This window comes from Coenobita brevimanus, chromosome 101 (assembly GCF_032717465.1).
Source record: "Coenobita brevimanus isolate Jiangsu-jjx chromosome 101, ASM3271746v2, whole genome shotgun sequence".
Classification (NCBI taxonomy): domain Eukaryota; kingdom Metazoa; phylum Arthropoda; class Malacostraca; order Decapoda; family Coenobitidae; genus Coenobita; species Coenobita brevimanus.
The window spans coordinates 52,846,245-52,864,836 of NC_137054.1; the positions used below are offsets into that span (position 1 = coordinate 52,846,245).

The 18,592-nt window shown below is 41.0% G+C and overlaps 1 protein-coding gene across 1 annotated transcript in view; it reads right to left on the reverse strand.

Annotated features, from left to right (window-relative positions):
* Positions 1–13,936, reverse strand: part of LOC145415035 (1-acyl-sn-glycerol-3-phosphate acyltransferase alpha-like) — an 85,118-nt gene extending 71,182 nt beyond the window's left edge. The window contains exons 1-2 of the mRNA XM_080284453.1: positions 13,841–13,936; positions 9,685–9,853 (exon numbers count right to left, since the gene is read on the reverse strand). Of these exons, the coding sequence (XP_080140579.1) occupies positions 9,685–9,853; positions 13,841–13,936 (265 nt within the window). The remainder of the gene's footprint in view (positions 1–9,684; positions 9,854–13,840) is intronic.
* Between the last annotated feature and the right edge of the window lie 4,656 nt (positions 13,937–18,592).

Here is an 18,592-nt window from a genome sequence, read left to right on the forward strand (position 1 = left end):
GTCTGTAAAACTGTAGGGAGGCGCGATATCAAATGAAGAATGTGAAACGGAACGCTAACTCAAGAGAACACAAGGATGAATGTAATTTTTTTTTCTGGTTAGCACACATTTTTGTTCTGTTTCGTCCCCTAAAGCCGTCAAACCCATGAATTTTCATCTAACCACATGGCCTAAGGTCTCTCCTAAAGGTCACATGATACAAGAGATGGCGAAACTTTGACAACAACAATGGGGTTGAGGAGAGGGAGGAAAATACCACGGAGCTACGTATCAATTAAAGGGTACCCAGCCCAACTTCTGCTTTGTTAATGCTATTTTTAATGCCACTGATTTTTAAAATAACAATAGTTACGTCTCATTGTTTTACATGATGGTGGGTGCAAGTAAGGGTTAATTTACGTAGAGTTAGGTTGTAAAAAGGGGTAAAAGTGAGTTATAAAAAGTCGCCAGAACACATTGTACCATTATACACACAAACATATTGTCTGAGTGACGCGGATTTGGGTACCACGGTCCTTGTCCAGTCTCTATTGCCCGCGGTACTCGAGGATTGAGTGTACTTTACCAAGAGATGTGATAGCTATTGGTCTGTAATCAGTGGGGTCAGAGGAACTTCCTTTCTCTGGAACTGGGTGGATACAGGCTTCTCTCCATGAATTAGGGAATGAAGAAGTACATATGCATAGTCTGAATCATTTAGCTAGAAAGGAGGCAAGTTCTGGGGAACAAATTTTCCAAACAACTGGAGGAATTCCATCTGGGCCTTGAGCTTTGTTGGTTGGCAAACTGTCTAGGATGGATTCTACATATCTAGTCTGTATTGTAAGAGGAACAATTTCAGGACAGTCAAGTTCAAGTACTTGGACGTTCTGGCTGACTTCCTCTACCATAGAATTTTTGGTAAATGTACTGCCAAATATATTTGCTTTCCCAAACGGGTCATTTGTAACGCTGCCATCTGAAGATTTTAGTGGGGGAATGGATGATGACTTGTTAACGTTATTATGCAAAGAACTGAGAGCTGACCAGAATATTCTATTGTCATTAAGGGTTGTTAACCCCTCTGTGGCCGCCGGCGTCGAATGACGTTTAGCCGATAAATGGCTGCAGGCGTCGTCTGAGAGCAGGCTATAAAAAACAGCAAAAATTTTGGGGAAGTGAACGAACGTTCTGAACATCTTCACCTTGACCTACACTACACTCCTATACACCCCATCAAACAGTTCAGAGCCTGCTGCCGTGATGAGTGGATTTTTTATTTTTTCGCTCCTGGCCATGCCTAATCAAGCACAACTACACCCATTATCTCGACCCAGGCAGAACATATCTTTGGCCTTTCTTGCAAAACACACACAACCACCTGTTTAAGATTATGAAGTAATACAGGCACAAACAAAAAAGATGTGATAATAAGTGAAAAATACATTTTTGTCTTGGTATCTTTACCTATTTATTCAGGTTTGCTGTGATGGTTTGGATCATTAGAAGCAGTGCAACTTGTAGAAAACTGTGAAAATTTTCAGGAAGTGAATGAAAATTTGGGACATGAGACCGACCTTGACTTCACCCTCTCACATATCATATGTCAGTTCACCACCTGCTGTCATGACGAGCAGATGTATGATTTTCTCGCTCATGGCCATGCCTAAAAACACATGGTTACACCCATTATCTCGACCCAGACAGAAAATACAATCTTTTTCCTCCCTTGCAAAACATACAGAACAACCCTGTTTACGAGACCACAATATATGTTGCGAAAATAACAAGGTAAAATGATAAAGATGAACGTAAAATGACAGTGAAAGATGAACACGTTAATATGGAAAAAATACATTTTCCCTTGTCTGTAAACGTATTTATTTCTGCTTTGTCTCTGTATTCGTAATAATTAGACTTATTCTTAGTTCTGAAACTGCATTACGATTCTATATTTAGCCATGCTCGTGGTGTGGGAGCTCAAAGTTGCGACTCAACTTCCGTATTGCTAATCAGATCTGATCCTCCACTTTGTTCTCCTGTGGCAGAGACTAGCCTCGGAGGATGTGCAATTTTCTCATTTAGGACTGAAAATTCAACCCTTTTGCTCCCTTTTCCAAGCATGGGCACAACGATGACGTAAGAAATAACTCGAAACTGCCATAAACATATTTTATATCAAAAAGGTGAAAAAATATTCATAGCAATTTTTTATCTAGCCATTCTTGACATATTACAGTATGTAGTGAAATCATTCCATATCATCATATCTCATATATGTGCAACATTTCAGCACCATTCCCATTGTTTTGGGAGGTAAACAAAAAAACAACAACACCTGCCTAGCTGCATTGCAGCGCGCCCCTGGGCAGCGGATATCGGTTGCCGATATTTCTGCAACTTCCGTGCTCCATTGCAAGCCACAAAATGCGTCTAGGAAGCTGGGATTTGCACTGTTAGGTGCATCTGAACTTTCTCTTCAATATGGCATAAAAAAAAAAATCAGTTTTCAAACCTTCCAAAAATGGCCCCGGCGTCGGCTTGGTGTGCATGGAAAATTCCAGGTCTTTGGCCACGGAGGGGTTAAGCAGTTTTGATGCTTGATTTTGAAGAAAGTTTGATTTAGCAAGATTTATTACAGCTTTTGCATGGTTTCTAGCATTTTTAAATTGACAGAGGATTCAGATGTTTTTGATTTTAGGAAAGAGTTATATGCTAATGACTTTGGGTCATTGCTCTGGCACAGATGCTATCAAACCACTTTGGAGAGTTCAATCTATTAGTGAAATGATGACTTGGTATGAATAAATTCGTACCAGCTAGTACTAAGTCATTAATGTGGGACTGGGTAGAACTGACATCATTAGAGAAGAAAGACTGCCATGGAATGTCAGCAAGATAATTTCTAAATCCATCCCAGTTTGACCGATCAAAGTGCCATCGGGTCACCCTGACAGATTCAAAACAGGAAGGTTTGGGAGGGGGGGGGGTCTAACTAATAAGGCTTTGATAAGATTGTGGTCAGAGGATCCAAGTGGTGACAGTACTTCTATCCTGTACTGATCTGGATTATCTGTCAGGAATAGATCCAAGAGATGGGGATTATGATCAGGATTATCTGGTATTCTGGTTGGTTGCAAAAGAGTCTGTATTACCCCCCAAATAATCATAAATTATATGTGATTACCTGTTTATTAACACTTAACTATTGAAGCATTTATAAAGTTTACAAGTTGGTGGGAAATTTAATGATAATACTGTACAGCACAGTACAGGCTGTACTCTGCAAGGGGGCTTAGTGGCTTGGGGGGGTTGATTTTTTATACATTCTATTAACCTGGGCTATCTAGCAACATTGGATGATGTAATGGCCTGATGAACTGTAACAGGATGAGCTATTGGATGATTTAATGGCCTGATGCACTGGATTAGGGCATGTGTGTATGTTTGTGAGTCTCGGGCTTGGATGTGGCCCAGCTCGGGTGCACAATAAATGACGTGCTCGAACTGCAAGTTGCATGGTGATGACACAGGCATTGATTTTTATCTCAAAGCTTTAATCAAAATCGCTATACCCAAACGTGTGATAACCAAGAGATAACTGTATAGCATGAAAAAATATTTTGTAAAGTAGAGGTTTTTGGAAACTGAATGTTTGGATCTGGGAGTTTTTACTACAAGTACATTCAGGAGTGCCTGTATTTATGCACAAGATCAATGGTCACAAGTCACAAGACAAATATAGTCACAAAAGCACACATATGAACTCTAGAACAAGCAGGATACCATGAAATGCTTAGAAAGTCTAAACTGTGGTACTGTACTTTAAGGTTTTTCCATGCCTCTGGTTTTCCTAAAATACATAACAAACACCACAAAGTCAAAATTTTCATTATATTAACAATATAAAGTGAAGAAGGAGGAAAACCGTAATTACGTACACGCCAAAATTCTTGAGATGAAGCATGCCTGTGGCTGGCTCAAGCTAAAGCCCAGTTCTGCCATATGCATATAATTGTTGTATTAATAACTTCTTGACTCTCCGTATTGTATATTTTTCAGAATTATGACAGTGGTGTTAACTGTGCATTACATTAAACTACTGTGATGAGGAAATGGAAAATGTGAGTGCATTTAAGTTCTAGGGTAGTGTGATGAATAAGAATGGAAGATTAGAGGATGACGTGCTTGACAGGGTACAACAGAAAAGAAAGGCTGTTGGTTCTGTGAAAGCATTGATAAGAAATAGAGAAGTGGGCATGGAAGTAAAATTGCCGCTGCATGATAGTAGTGACACCAACGCTTCCATTTGGAAGCAAAGCTTGGACCTAGTTGGAAAGACAAAAGTCAGGAGTAAGTGCAGTGGAAATGAGTTATTTGAGAGGAACATGAGGAGTTACATGGAGAAACAGACTGACAAAAGAGGAAACAAAGGAGCATTGTGGAGTGGATGTGGATGTGATAGAAAGCGATAGGAAAAATACATTGTGGTGGTTTGGCCACATGGAGAGGATGGAAAATGAGAGTCTAACGTGGAGAGTGTATCTGGGAGAGGGGGAGACCAAGGATGAGACAGAGGGATGGAGTGGAGAGGTATATGAGAGATGGGGTGAACTGGGGGGAGGACAGTAAAATGGCAGGAGACAGGGAGGCATGGAGGCGATTTGTTTCTGGCCACCTCTTCCAGGATTAATGCAACTGACTATAGATAGATACACAGATAGATCATTAAAAAAAGACTCCAACAAGCTTGCATGCATAGGCCTTGGTCACCTCGTGGTGGCTCTCCATGCTGCTTAATCTTTGGCTGCTTCCCTCTTCAGTCCCTTATCACTGAGATCACACTGTATGACCTCATTTCAGGTCTTTTTTGTCTTCCTCTCGCAACCCTACCCAAAACATTCAAATCTCTCATCTTCCATGGCTAATTGCCATCCTCCATCCTCTCAACATGCCAAACCATCCGCATCAACTCCTTACAACACCAATACATTCAAGTCCCATCCTTCTTCTCAACTCTTCAATTCCTATCCTAACCCACCAGGCCTAACATTCAAGGAAACACAATACGTTCATCTAATCACTGTCATTTTCATCTGACCTAGCCTAAGAATGTCCTCCTCCTTTATTGCCCTGGTCTCACTACCATACAGCATACACACCTAACACATGCTGCATATGAGGATCCATTAGTACAGAGGAAGAGCCCTCTCAAAGTTGAGATGCAACAGCTCTCTGAACTTCCTCCGACTACTCCTTACCCTAGCCAAACAGCTTGCACCAGCTCCACCTTCACCACATAACATATCCCCCAAATAACAAAATTCCTCCACACTCTCACGTGACTTTCCAGCACGACATTCAATCCTTTCACACCTCTCAATCTCCACATGCTCTCCCTGAGACACCATACATGCAAAATCAGACCTATTTCAAAATCTACCTCTAATACCATTACATTTCTTATGCACCCGCTTATCACAAACACTGCACAAGATGGAGTTACTTCCCACACCCTTGTGGCAAACTGAACAAGGCTACACTCCCTCTACTTAGGCAGTACTGCCACTAGCCCTAAATATTATCACTTTTGTTTTATCTGCAATTACTCTCAAACCACTGTGCCCCATTCCTTCTCCCCACTTCCTAAATTCTTCCTACACCTATCTCTCATTCTCTAAAATCAACACTAGGCCATGAACATACATCTACTGTACTATGGAAGTCAGTTTCTAAGCCACGTGCAAGAACTTCAGGCACCATGGCAAACAGTACAGGGCTCAAGACTGACCCCTGTTGCATGCCAACATTCATGGCAAACTCATCACTCATATCTCCATTCACTCCCATCTGGGTGTAAGCACCCACATACATGACCATGACCAATCTAATTAGCCACTCCTCAAGCCCATGCTTTCTCACTGCCCACTTAACACACCCCTAGGGGCTCTGTCAAATACCTTCACCAAATCAATGGAAACAAAGTATAACTCCCTATTCTTTCTAGCATTTTTTTCCTGAAGCTGGCAGACAATGAATATGAAATCAGTGGATCTCTTGCTTGACATAAACCCAAATTGCATTTCATTTATATTCACTCTTTCCCTTATCATTCAGAGGATTCCCTCAATTTCCTTCATTATCTGATCCAAAAGTTTTGTTTCAATAATTTCCCATTTCCAGTACATCACCCTTTCCCTTACACACATTTACAGTCAAACTCTTCAGTCATTTATCTGGGACGGCACAAACACATAAATAATCGTTCATTCATTCATTCTTTGTCCAATCCTACGTTGCCCCACGAGAAGCATAGGAGCCCAGGGTTAGGCAAGCCAGTCCTGACATTTAAGAAGAGAGTGACCAGCCCCATTCATCCCTGAGTGGCATTACAAAAGCAATACACTTCAACCACCCCCTGGATGTAAACCTTCGCTGGCTCAATCCGAGCTGGAGTGCTGTAATTACCCACTAAACCACCAGACCCCAAAATTTGGTTACATGGTTACCACCCAGCGTAGTAAATAGTTTCCTGGTGTACAGGAAACCACTCAGCTTGTCACTCAGTGTAGAGTCACCCACAGGCAGAAAGAAGAGGAAAGAAGGAAGGAAAGAAACAAAAAGAGGGAGTGTAAAGTCACCCATAGGCAGAACCAGATGAAAGACTGAAGGGAAGCACGACAGAAGAAGATGGAAGGAAAGAAGGATGGAGGAGAGGAAAGGGCAGACACCCGAGAGCAGCACTACATTGAGTGAGTGGATGGTGAGTGCCCCCACTTACCACAACAATAAAATCAAATTTATCATATCAGTAACTAAACCCACTCCTATATCTCCTGACACCTTCATCATTTCAGCAATTAACCCGACACACCCCACTGCCTTCCCCACCTGCACCCTGCCTATTTCTTGCAGGAGCTGCATCAATCAAAGGCCAAGGGTCAAACACTGGATCCACGGACTCCAAACCTTCTGTTTCAATCAAACTGCTCATTCAGAAACTGGCAATAATGCTCTCTCCGAGTGTTTTTAATATCTTCACTGTCCACCATTACCTTTCCTTAATCATTCTTCATACACTGCTCACCTGTGACATCCCTGTTTTCCCTCCATCTGATTTGCCACCTTGAATACCAAAATTTTTGCTTTTGGCACTATTTAGGTTATCCAGTAGATGTCTCTTAAGACTCAGATTATGCCCTATATACCTCCTTTTTGACCCCATGCTTCACAGCCAAATATTCCTCTTTGTTACCATCCCATTTCCACTCCCAGGAAAGCTATCTTTTGTCCTTAATCCCTGCTTCTAAACCCTCATCCCACCACCAAATTACCATATGACTTGGTGGGCCCCTTGTCCATTCACACACAGAATCAGTATCTCTCAAGGGATTGTTCTTGAAAGCTCTGTACTGCTCATTCACACTTCTGTCCACTGCTCCCTGTTCAGCCACCACTCTTTTCATCTTGTTACAGAAGGGATCCCTTACTGCTTCCAAATTTCCCTCCTGGATGCATAAGTCCTCTTCTTCCCTACTTGCTCCTTCAGCACCATGCTACGTATCAGTCATCTTTGTTGCTGCACACACTCTTAGCACCCCAGAACTTTAAAATCTCTCATCAACATCCTATCAGGCCTCCTAACCAGAAAATATTCAGCCTGACTAATCAACCTACTCTCTCTTTTCCCAAAATATGTGTTGCACACAATCATGGTCATTGCCTTCTTAAACTCTAGTACCCTTTCCCGTTCAGCATTCTTTGTGCTATATGCACATCCTCCATGCACCTCTTCATATCCTTCAGCTGCTTCACCCACATGACAATTTAAATCCCCACCCAAAACTACAACCTCATCCTACTCCATACCACCAACTACACAAATCAAGTCATTCCAGAATCTCTTCATCATCCAAGCCAACCTGTGGAGCATGCCCTGATATAAGTGCAATCATGAGTTACCAAATATTTTCACAGCTATAATCATTCCAATTACAGTACTCTCATTACATTCATGACACACTCCACCCATTTCTTATTGACCAGCATGCTCACACCATACATCAGCTTACATTTCCTTGTCAAAATAGCTTACACCCTACAGTCCATCCTAACAACCATCCTAGATGACCCTCCCCTGAACTACCTCCCTGTAGGAAGCACACATCCACCCACCTGTTACTCAGTCTCCATCACTCCCCCCACCCCTTCTACTTTTCAAATTACAGGTATACCCCAGTTTAACGAAGCAATTTGTTACATAAAACTCATCGTTAGGCAGGGTATCGTGTATCAGAGTAGATTTAAAATGTAAGGTAATGGGATGTATTTTCAGCCTTGGGTTGGATGGTGAGGATATGGAGAATGTGAGTGCATTCAAGTACTTGGGTAGTGTGATGAGTAAGGATGGAAGTTTTGGGGATGAAGTGATAGAGAAATAGGGAGGTGAGTATGGAAGTTCAGCAGTCAATGCATGACAGTATTGTGATCCCTACCCTAATGTATGGAAACGAGGCATGGACTTTGCTCGAGGGGAACAAGTCAAGAATGAGAGCAGTGGAAATGAGTTTTCTGAGAGGAACTTGTGGAATGACATGGAGGGACAGGCTGACGAATGAAGAAGTGAAAGAACTTTGTGAGGTAAATGTGGATGTGATTGAGAAAATTAGGAGAAATACACTGAAGTGGTTCAGACATGTGGAGAGAATGGAGAATGAATGACTGATTAGAGGGTGTATGTAAGTGAAGTGGAGGGTTTGAGAGGGAGGGAGAGACCAAGGAAGAGGTGGAGGGATGGAGTTGAGAGGTATATGAGGGAGGGGGGACATGAGTTAGGGGGAGGGGGACATGAGTTAGGGGGAGGGGGGGACATAAGTTAGGGGGAGGGCAGTCAAATGGTAGGTGACAGAGCGACTTGGAGGTGTTTTGCCTGTGGCCACCCTCTGTGGGATTAGGGCATCGGGCTATAGATAGATAGATAGGTTTCCCCTGCAACCAAGTGCGAAACCCACCCTAATATGGCCAAAAACAAGTTTAAAGCCAATCTAAATGGCCTAACAGCTGTAAAAGATGCTAACCTAAACCTAACACCTGTGAATAACTTACTAAAACCAACAAATCAAATATGAAAATCATCAAATATAATTCTGGAAAAAATCAAACTTCGTAAACTGTACCCCAAAATGACAATGTTCACCACGCCTATGGCTAAAACACATTAAGTCTAAAAACTGTTTATACATCAACCTAAATACACAATTTTAGTCTAAAATATCAAAATCGGTATTAAAAAAAAAAAAAAAATCCAACGTTAATATGGAGTTTGGCCATCTTTAGGCAGAGTATGATGGTATTTCTACCCCCATTGTTATGCCAGGACATTGCATCTAGGGGCATCGTATATAGGGGTATTAGGTATTTCTACCCCCACTGTTAAGCCAGGGCATTGCATCTAGGGGTATCGTATATAGGGGTATTACTGTACCCACATTCTACTATGGCCAAAAGAGAGGGGAAAAAAAAAAAATTGACAGAGCTGTACTTTAGGATGTTTAAGTCTTTGTTAATGAGGCCCACAGCTGTCTGGTTTATCTGGAAAAATTAGTTAATATGGACTGGCTTTCACCCCCAATTAGTCCTGATTACTCAGGTTTTATTGTAGTTAGATTGATAGCTGCTGCCTTTACAGGAAAACAGACACTATACCTGGATTGAATATTTTACAAGGATGACTGAGAAATCCCCTGTATGAGGAGTAAACAATGGGAAGGATGGGTAGCTGGCCTTCAACAGCCAAATGGAAGGCACCTTTCTTAAATGGCAGCATCTCATCACTCATGCTTCGTGTGCCTTCTGGAAACACCCACAGCTTCACCTGTTGGAAAATTTTTATCATCATATTGGTCAGATCTGCTTTGCACATTAAAGTTTTGGTTATGAACATATGGTTATTATTTATTTAAAAAAAAAAAAAAATAATAATAATGATAATAATTCCATTCCTGTACTTAAAGCTACAGTGTATTCAGCAAGGATGGAGTCAACTCTTTTATCATCAATTCCAATTCAACTCGTCAAAACAAAATAAAAATTCATCAATTTCATTTGATTTCAGTTTAATACTGTATTTTCACTCCACTTTTTATTTTAAAAATTTACCAGTACTGTTGTTATCTTTGAGGTTCCTCATAGTGAGGATATACAATAGTTCATGTTCCTGAGTCAGGGATTCACTTCAGTCAGCTTTCAACTCTATCTGACAACTGTCTGTCACCCACTTTTTTATTACCGACGGTCAAAGGATTCACTATCTGGCACACAATGTGAAGCACATCTATTTTTTTTTAAATGTGCAAATGAGGGAGTCAGGATTTTAGGAGTTGGAAATGAAGTAAGGATGAGTGTCTGGCCCATTACACTGGACAAGTTATTGATACGTCTCTCTATTTCATGCTTTCTCCTTCCTTGTCCACATCCCATCCTCAGATGGGAAAAAATCAGCAGCAGCAGCACCATAACTATCATATCACTGTTATTATTCTAAACTGAACGAATATAGTTTCTACATAAAACAACCCTCATTAAAAACCACACCAGTGTCAAGAGACAAATCATAAACAAAGCTTTTGATACTGTACCATGATAAACAGTATGCTGATAAAGAGAATTATCAATACAAACATGGCAAGCTAATTTCCTTTCAGACACGAAGCTCAAGTACAGCATCAAAACCAAAGCCCCAGGTGGAGAATACCACCCAGTAGTGTTCCACAGAGTTCAACCTTTTCATTCTCTCTTTAGCCTTTCCTTCAATGAGCTACAAACCCCCAACTCCTTCAGTAACAATACTGACATGACGTACAAAGAGCACAATACACAAGAACAATTACGAATAATAACACGAAACACATAAACCACAAATCTAGATCACTTACACCAAGAAACAAAACTTCTCCATTTCAAAGACCCCAAGAACACAAGAGGCACCACACATAATTCACTACTCCAACACAGGATCCATCTCATCCATGCAACTTCATGTTGCATCCCCACTACCACGACAAAGAAGCAAAAAATAACTTCCCAACATTACACAAAATGACTCAAAAACATCCCTCCTCCACTTCCACTTAATATTACATTTTAAGAAATATACACAGTACAGTCAGATACAACGCATCATGTTTACAGCACAAAACATTCAAATGAACGTATGACTTAAAGATCCCTGGAAAAAAAGTGATTAGGGTAATTCATAGGACAGAATGCAAATTTCAGCAGTAAAAGTAAAACCCATCCAATCAGGCCTCAATGAGCAAGCACATGATCATCCTCTCTGCCCCCCCAACCCCAATATTATGCAACTCTTGCTTGTAGTTAGCTAAGAAACACATGACAAACTCAACACAGATGCAATATGAATTGTCCAAGAAAGGGGGAAAAAAAATCATGCAATCAACCTCCAGGTGTGGTGTGGCATCAGTTGTTTACGAAAACTCATATCACTTTTTTGTTCGATTTTTTCAGAGAGTGACCATTTCCACCTATATTCCTAATAACTGGTGATTTAACACTTCTAACCATCTATTTTTGTCCTGGTATCTGTCAAGGTACTTCATAAGTGTGTGTGTAAAGAACAAAAACAAGCACCTGGAATGGCTGTGATGAGATTGGGAAAGAAACCAATTCACATGATTAACAGGTCTTCATATCACTTAACTAATATTTCAGACCATTTGATTTGTACATGTATTATAAAATTTTTGATTTAATATTAACTCTAATTTCACTGTGACTGATTTCAGTTCAATGAGGTTTAAAAAATACAGCACCTGGTTGTAGCGAAGCATCCTTCCACCCAACCCCCACCTAACACAGATAGATGTTCAGCCTGTGTTTATAGTCATGAGCTTTTCATTATTTTTGAACAAGAATATAGTAGTCACTTGCTGATTGACTGAAATGTTTATTGTTTTAGGAGGTTAGCTTCAGCTGTTTCACTGCTGCTATGGTGTGAGCTAGCCTGTGAATGGATGTATGACACAAGCATTGTGGTGGCCAGGTGGGTCTGGGAGAAAGACTCACATGTGGAGAGAAACTTTTTCCATTTAATCTGGTTGCAGACATTGAATGGGCACTTTAAAATGCTGTTTAGTAGCATTTTTGGTATTTGGAGTGTGGTTATAGGGAATAATGATAAGGGTTGAAGGGTCAAAGCGGGACTCTGAGCTTGACGTTGGGATGCAATTAATTATGGTATTTCCATAAGTTCTTTTATTTATACTAAAAAAAAAACTTGCAACATGACAGGTGTTACGGACACAATTCTAGCATTGTGTGCAACTGTACTGCACATAAAAACATGGCCCCACAGAGTCATTCTTCATGAACTCCTATCAGACATTCATTCCTCTGAGACTGCCCTTCCCAGAGAGACATAAGTGTACCTAGCCATGGTACAATCTGGTCATCATACTTCATGCTCCAGTAAAAATATAAAATACAACTCACAAATAAACTAATATGCCCTTATAGAAATCCTGCCCCATCATAATACAATTAATACACTTACTTACTTCATGCACCTCTCTGTTGCAATGACAATCCTTCAACATAACTGCAAATATTTCAGGAAGAAGCCAGCTAAAGTGGTTAGTTTCTGGCAGTTTAAAGGGTTTATGTCCAGATGAGCCTGAGACCACTACAGCAGAAGTGGCAACAACAGCAACAAAAACAATAACACCTACAACAGCAACAACAGGTGACAGTGATCAAAGAAAGTTGTGGTAAAAGTCTACCAAGTGTTTAAGGAAACGTACAGTATACGGAGGTACAGTTGCGGCCAGGTTTTCCTTCCCACCCTGGTATCTCTAACCTGTAACTAAGGCACTGTCACACACAATCTCGGAATATAATGCCGACATAATATGACTGCAAAGCGCCTGCTAGCAGCCAGCACAGTACTGCATACATTAATGGTATGTGTACGACACTGTTATACCTACAGGCTTGATATAGCAGGGTGGGAAGGAACACCTGGCCGCAACTGTACATATATTAGGAATACAGTACAGTATATCAAAATGCCTGGTGAACAAAGAAATGGGTGGCTTTAGGAGTGGATGAGAATGTGTGCATCAAATATTTGTAGTAAAACAGAATGGAGAAAACACAGGAAAAGGCCTATATGGAATTTATGGCATTTCTGGGTGGATGAAAAAAAAAAAAAAAAAGGGATGAAAAGTGAATACAGAAGGATTATGCGAGCTTTTACATACGTACAGCATGAATGAAAAACTGTTGAATGCTGTAAAGGGTTTTTAGTGAGTGGCTCAATATCAGTACTAGAGTATGCCAGGCTGTGTGATGTCCCCATGGCCAAATAATATAGGTATACAGTACAATGAATATGAATAGGATAATGAGAAAGGTGCTAGGTTAGGGAACTTACTCTCCATTCAATCACCGTTGTGCTAACTCTGAGTCACTCTACATTAAGTGACAGGTAAAATGATACCCTGTTGCATAGAAAAAACATTTACTGTACTAGACTGGGTAGTAATCATAAAACCAAATAAATGCAAAGTGGTGTGATGGGATGAGTTGCTCCAACTGGAGGAAGCCCAAAGGATTTACCTCCAAGGGTTGGTTGAGGTTCATGTCTCACATATCTCTCAGAGAAGAGTAACTGTTCACCCACACCTTAAATGTGCGGACTTATGTTAGTCACACATGCAGGCAATAGGCGTGATGACTTCATGACGACTGGCATCAACAGGCCAAACCTCACCGTGTGGAGGGCCCTTGAGTCCAGACGTCAGGCGGAATGACTCCACCTCATGGAATTACGTCTGGTAATAACTCCATGTGAGGCAGAAGAAGGATTGGCATCACTGGTGCCAGTCATCTGCACGTAGGGACGGTCTGCACCAGTCGTTTGAGTGTAGGCACTGTCCATCGCCACTTCTGCTTAGGGGAACTGAGAACTCTCCTGCTCTCATGCCTCCACACACAGACAACTGGCGCCTTGATGCCTGTCCTCAATCCAAGCATTAGCGACAAATCATCAGTGTGTGTGTGTAGGGTTTTGACTTTGACACTTGAGACTGATGCCAGTCCACATACGATAATCATCATGCCAAACACCTGTGTGTGTAGTTAGCTTTAGAAGCCTAGCCCTGGGTCCCTACCCTACTGACAGGAGGGGAAAAAAAAAAATGAAGATAGACTGTCATGAAAAAAGAAGTTAAAACTTGACTTACTGAGAATGGATGGGTATGACAATAAATGGTAAGGATGGAGCATTTCAAGCCTCATGCAAGAAGATGATGCTGTGTTGCCTGGTATTAGTGAACAGGAGTTTTGCAGACTAGTCCAGAGTTTTGTTGAGATCTCTGAGTCTCTGAGCAGAAGGGGAAAGTAGGAGGGGGAGATGAAGGATGGGATGGAGAGATGAAGTGTAGAGATATATGTAGGAAGAGAAGACCAAGGATGACATGGAGGAATGGAGTTGAGAGATGTATGTAGGAGGAAGAGACCAAGGATGAGATAGGGGGGTGGAACAAAAAGATACATGAGAGAAAGAGTGTGTGAGTTGGAGGGAGGGCAGAAAATGGCAGAGACCAGGGCAATATGAAGGTGATTTATTTGTGACCACCCCTAACAGGATTAAGGGAACTTCAATAGAAAAATAGACTCTTAGCACCAACAGATAAGCATAAACCAATAGTTGTTCAGAGAAAAAATTAACTCTCAGTATGATGAGCTGGTGAATGGAGAGAGAAAATAAGTGAGGGACTTTAAGATCTAGGTGATGTAACAGAAAACAGAGGTTGTAACTAAATCCTGGTCTGTCTGGCAAATCAGATTCACAAACCACAGGTAAGTAACTGCTTTTGTGAAGCCATCCTAAATGTACAGTACATATACCATGTACGGATCCAGCACCACTTTGTAGCAGGCAGTGCCTCACCAGGGTCGAACCAGGGATCCTTCCCACGACGAGGTGCATGGAAAATATGAGATCTGGCTCTTGGGCAGATGTTGCAGCTGCTCTGTCCAAGATGCACATCACCACCATATGTAAGCTCATCAGTGCCAGAAAGGGAGTGAGGTTGTTGTTGTTGTTAACCCTGGTATGTCTCACTGAGCAGGCCCATCAACTGCAGGCAAGCAGTCACTACTGCAGGGCCATCCTGTGCACTGACCTAATGTTCCCTTGAGGCAGACAGCACCTCGCCACAGCAAGGCATAGAAGTGTGGAGGTTTGGTTCCCTGGATGAATGCCACATTTGTGTCCACCCACCCAGTTAACAGAGGCACCATGGTGGGCTCAAAATCACCTCATTATCTGGTTATATGGTATCAACCAGTGCTGTAATTGGTTTCCTGGTTTACAGAAAACCATTTCACTTGTTACTCAGTGTAGAATTACCTATAATGGAAAGATGAGAAGAAAAGTGACAGGAAGGATGGGAGAAACCTGGAATAGAGGAAGGCAGATACAGAAATGGTATCATAAAGGCGAAGGATGAAGTAATCGTAGGCAACACTAAATCAATAGGGTGGATGATGGATGCCCTTATCTACCACCAAGAGATGGGAGGTAAATGTGCAAAGGAAAGTGAAAGCACTGCATTACAAGGAAGGAAGGAAGGTGAATAAAGCTAGGATGGCCTTGATACTAAACAGAGGTCTTAGTGTGGTGGCTGCAAGACGGTTGCATGAAGGTGTGTTTGTCCCTTCATTAACATATGAGTGTGAAACTTTGGTATGACAAGAGAGTAAAAATTCAAAGAGTAAATGCAGTGGAAAAGAGTATTACTGATGAACGTGCATGGAGTGCACTGAGAGGAAAAGGGTAAGATGTAATATGATTCATGGAAGATGTTTAGTACACTAAGGAAGTCTGTCAAAAATTCTGATAATTAATGTGTGTAGATGGTCTGGTCATACAGGGGGAATGGATGAAGCTAAATAAGAGTGGTGAAAAGGGCATATGGGAGCCTGAAGCTGGGAGTAGGCATGGTTGGCAAAGATGAAGGTGGATGGACGTGGATAATGAACGTGTAAGAAAGGGGCACAGAAGATGATGGGACTGGAGAACCGACATGTGGAAAGACATGCAGTTGGCTGGATGAAATACAGTAATCCCGCATTTATCTGAACATAACAGAGCCAAAGGCATGTCCGGATAGTGGCAACATCTGAATAATGAACACTATTCCCCTACCACACCCAGACCCTACCTATACCCACCTCCAACCTATACCTAACTTATTTGTACAGTATCTATGCTTAATATAGCAGTGTTTTCCAGTCATTCAGGAATATTTAGACATCAAAACACACATAGGAATATCCAAAGTAATGCTAAACACCAAGAAAACCACGAAAAGAAAAACTCTGAAAACCAAAAAGCACCCGACCTATTCACCACTGAATGTACTGCACCCCCCATAATTTTGGCACTGATTTCAGGTCAATCTGCCATATTTAGACATCAGAACACACATGATCATCCATATTAATGCTAAACATCATGGAAACAACGCATAAACGACAAAATTCCACACAAAAACACGACGACGGTTTGAAAATCTGTTGTCTGTAGGCGTTGCCACCCATGATCAGTATATTTTTCAAGATGTTTGGGTAAAATTTTTCAAGATAGGGTAAAAATTTTCAAGGTACTATATATTATTAAAAATGATAAAAATATACATTAACTGAATCTCTGATGCCATACAGAGTCAGCATATGTACTTCCTGACTATTGATTTAAATTATTTTCCAAGTGAATTTTTGAATTTCTAAAAGTGTTACTTACCTGACCATCCAGTTTTAACACTGATCGAGTTACTACATCATATAAATTTGTTCTGAAGGGTACTTTATGAACAGAAGAGCAAGATGAATGTGAGAAAAGACTAAATAAGCAAATTCTGCATTATTTATTCATGATGTCAGACAGGCAACAAACTCAATATATTATTCTGTTCAAGCGTCCAAAAATAAAAATACACATAATTACAATACCTGGCAGTGGAGGCAACATATTGTAATGAACATGTGAGCTCACTGGAGTGGCTGTCTACTTCCCTTCTACCCTCTAGTACTTGTACAATACCATTACCTTAAATCTCAACTCAGTAGTACTGTCCAACATTATGACCCCCTTGAAATGGCAAAAAGGCCAACTGGAGGCTCTGCCAAGGGAAGAATCACACCAGCCGCGAGCTGATGCATATCTAGCACGGCTCGGAATACGACCATGACCTTGACCTACCTTCACCAATTTCGAATTCGTAGGAGATTTTCATCCCTATTGCACACCTTTAAAATTCTGTGATATCTTCAGCAGTTTCGAAGTTATCTTGGCAACAGACACACAGATGCTGACCTACTCTCACTAATTTCTAACTCGTAGGAGATTTTCATCCCTACTATACACTTGTAAAATATTGTGATGATACCTTGAGCGGCTGCGAAGTTATTGTGCTAACAGGCACACAGACACAAAAAACAAACTGAAAACAATATTCGTAGATTTTCACCCCTGTTACACACCTGTAATATTTTGTGATGATATCTTGAGCGGTTGCGAAGTTATCATGGTAACAGTAATACAGACCTTGACCTACTTTCACCAATTTCGAACTCATGATTGCTTTTTTTCCTAACTACATACCTGTAAAATTTTGTGATGATATCTTGAGCATTTGCGAAGTTATCGTGCTAACACACACACACACACACACACACACACACACACACACACACACACACACACACATTGAAAACAATATCAGCTTTGCTAATGTATCTGGTAATTATGAAAAACATTAAACACACACTTGCCACTCTTGCGTTTTTCTTTTCGTGGTCATCTCTATGACAGAGAAGTTGCATGGTGGAAGTCATGGGCCACCACACACCACAGCAAGGAATGGGAGTGCTTATACTGGCAGCATGTAGATGTCAGGATTGGTAGTTTGGCAGCCAGTTTAAAATATAGTAGCAATAAACATCTACATTATTTAACACAAAATCATCAAATTAATTAGTTCTGTACAGTCATATGACTGATTTTCTCTGCTTAATATAGTTTGTGATATCGCAAGTGGAAAAAAGGTAAAAACAAAAGAAATTAATGAGAAAATTAGAAAATTTTGCATTTTTTTAAAGATTTTGACCTTTTTAATTTTCTTTTTCAAGCTTTCAAGGTTGGGGTCCATTTTTCAAGATCTTGAAAAAATTTTCCGGCAGTGGCAACACAAGTGATTGCTCCCGAGGCTCAAAAAAAAAATTCCACGGCCAAATATGCCACAGTAAATTAGTTACACTGGTATAAATAGGTGGCTTCGATGGGGCCTCGCCCACTTCATTCACCCACCTAGTGTAGTGGTACAGTACATCCTTCAACACTGCGAATTTTAACTTTGCAAATCACCAATTTTGCAAAGGTAGTTTCAAAAGCCATGTATTTTTTAACATTTATGAACTTGTGTGAGCAATCACACACTGTGCGAGGTCGAGGAGTGGTGGGAGAGTCGTCTTCCCGCACACTACTTTGCCACATGGAGTAGTGACGTCATGGTTCACTGGGTGTACG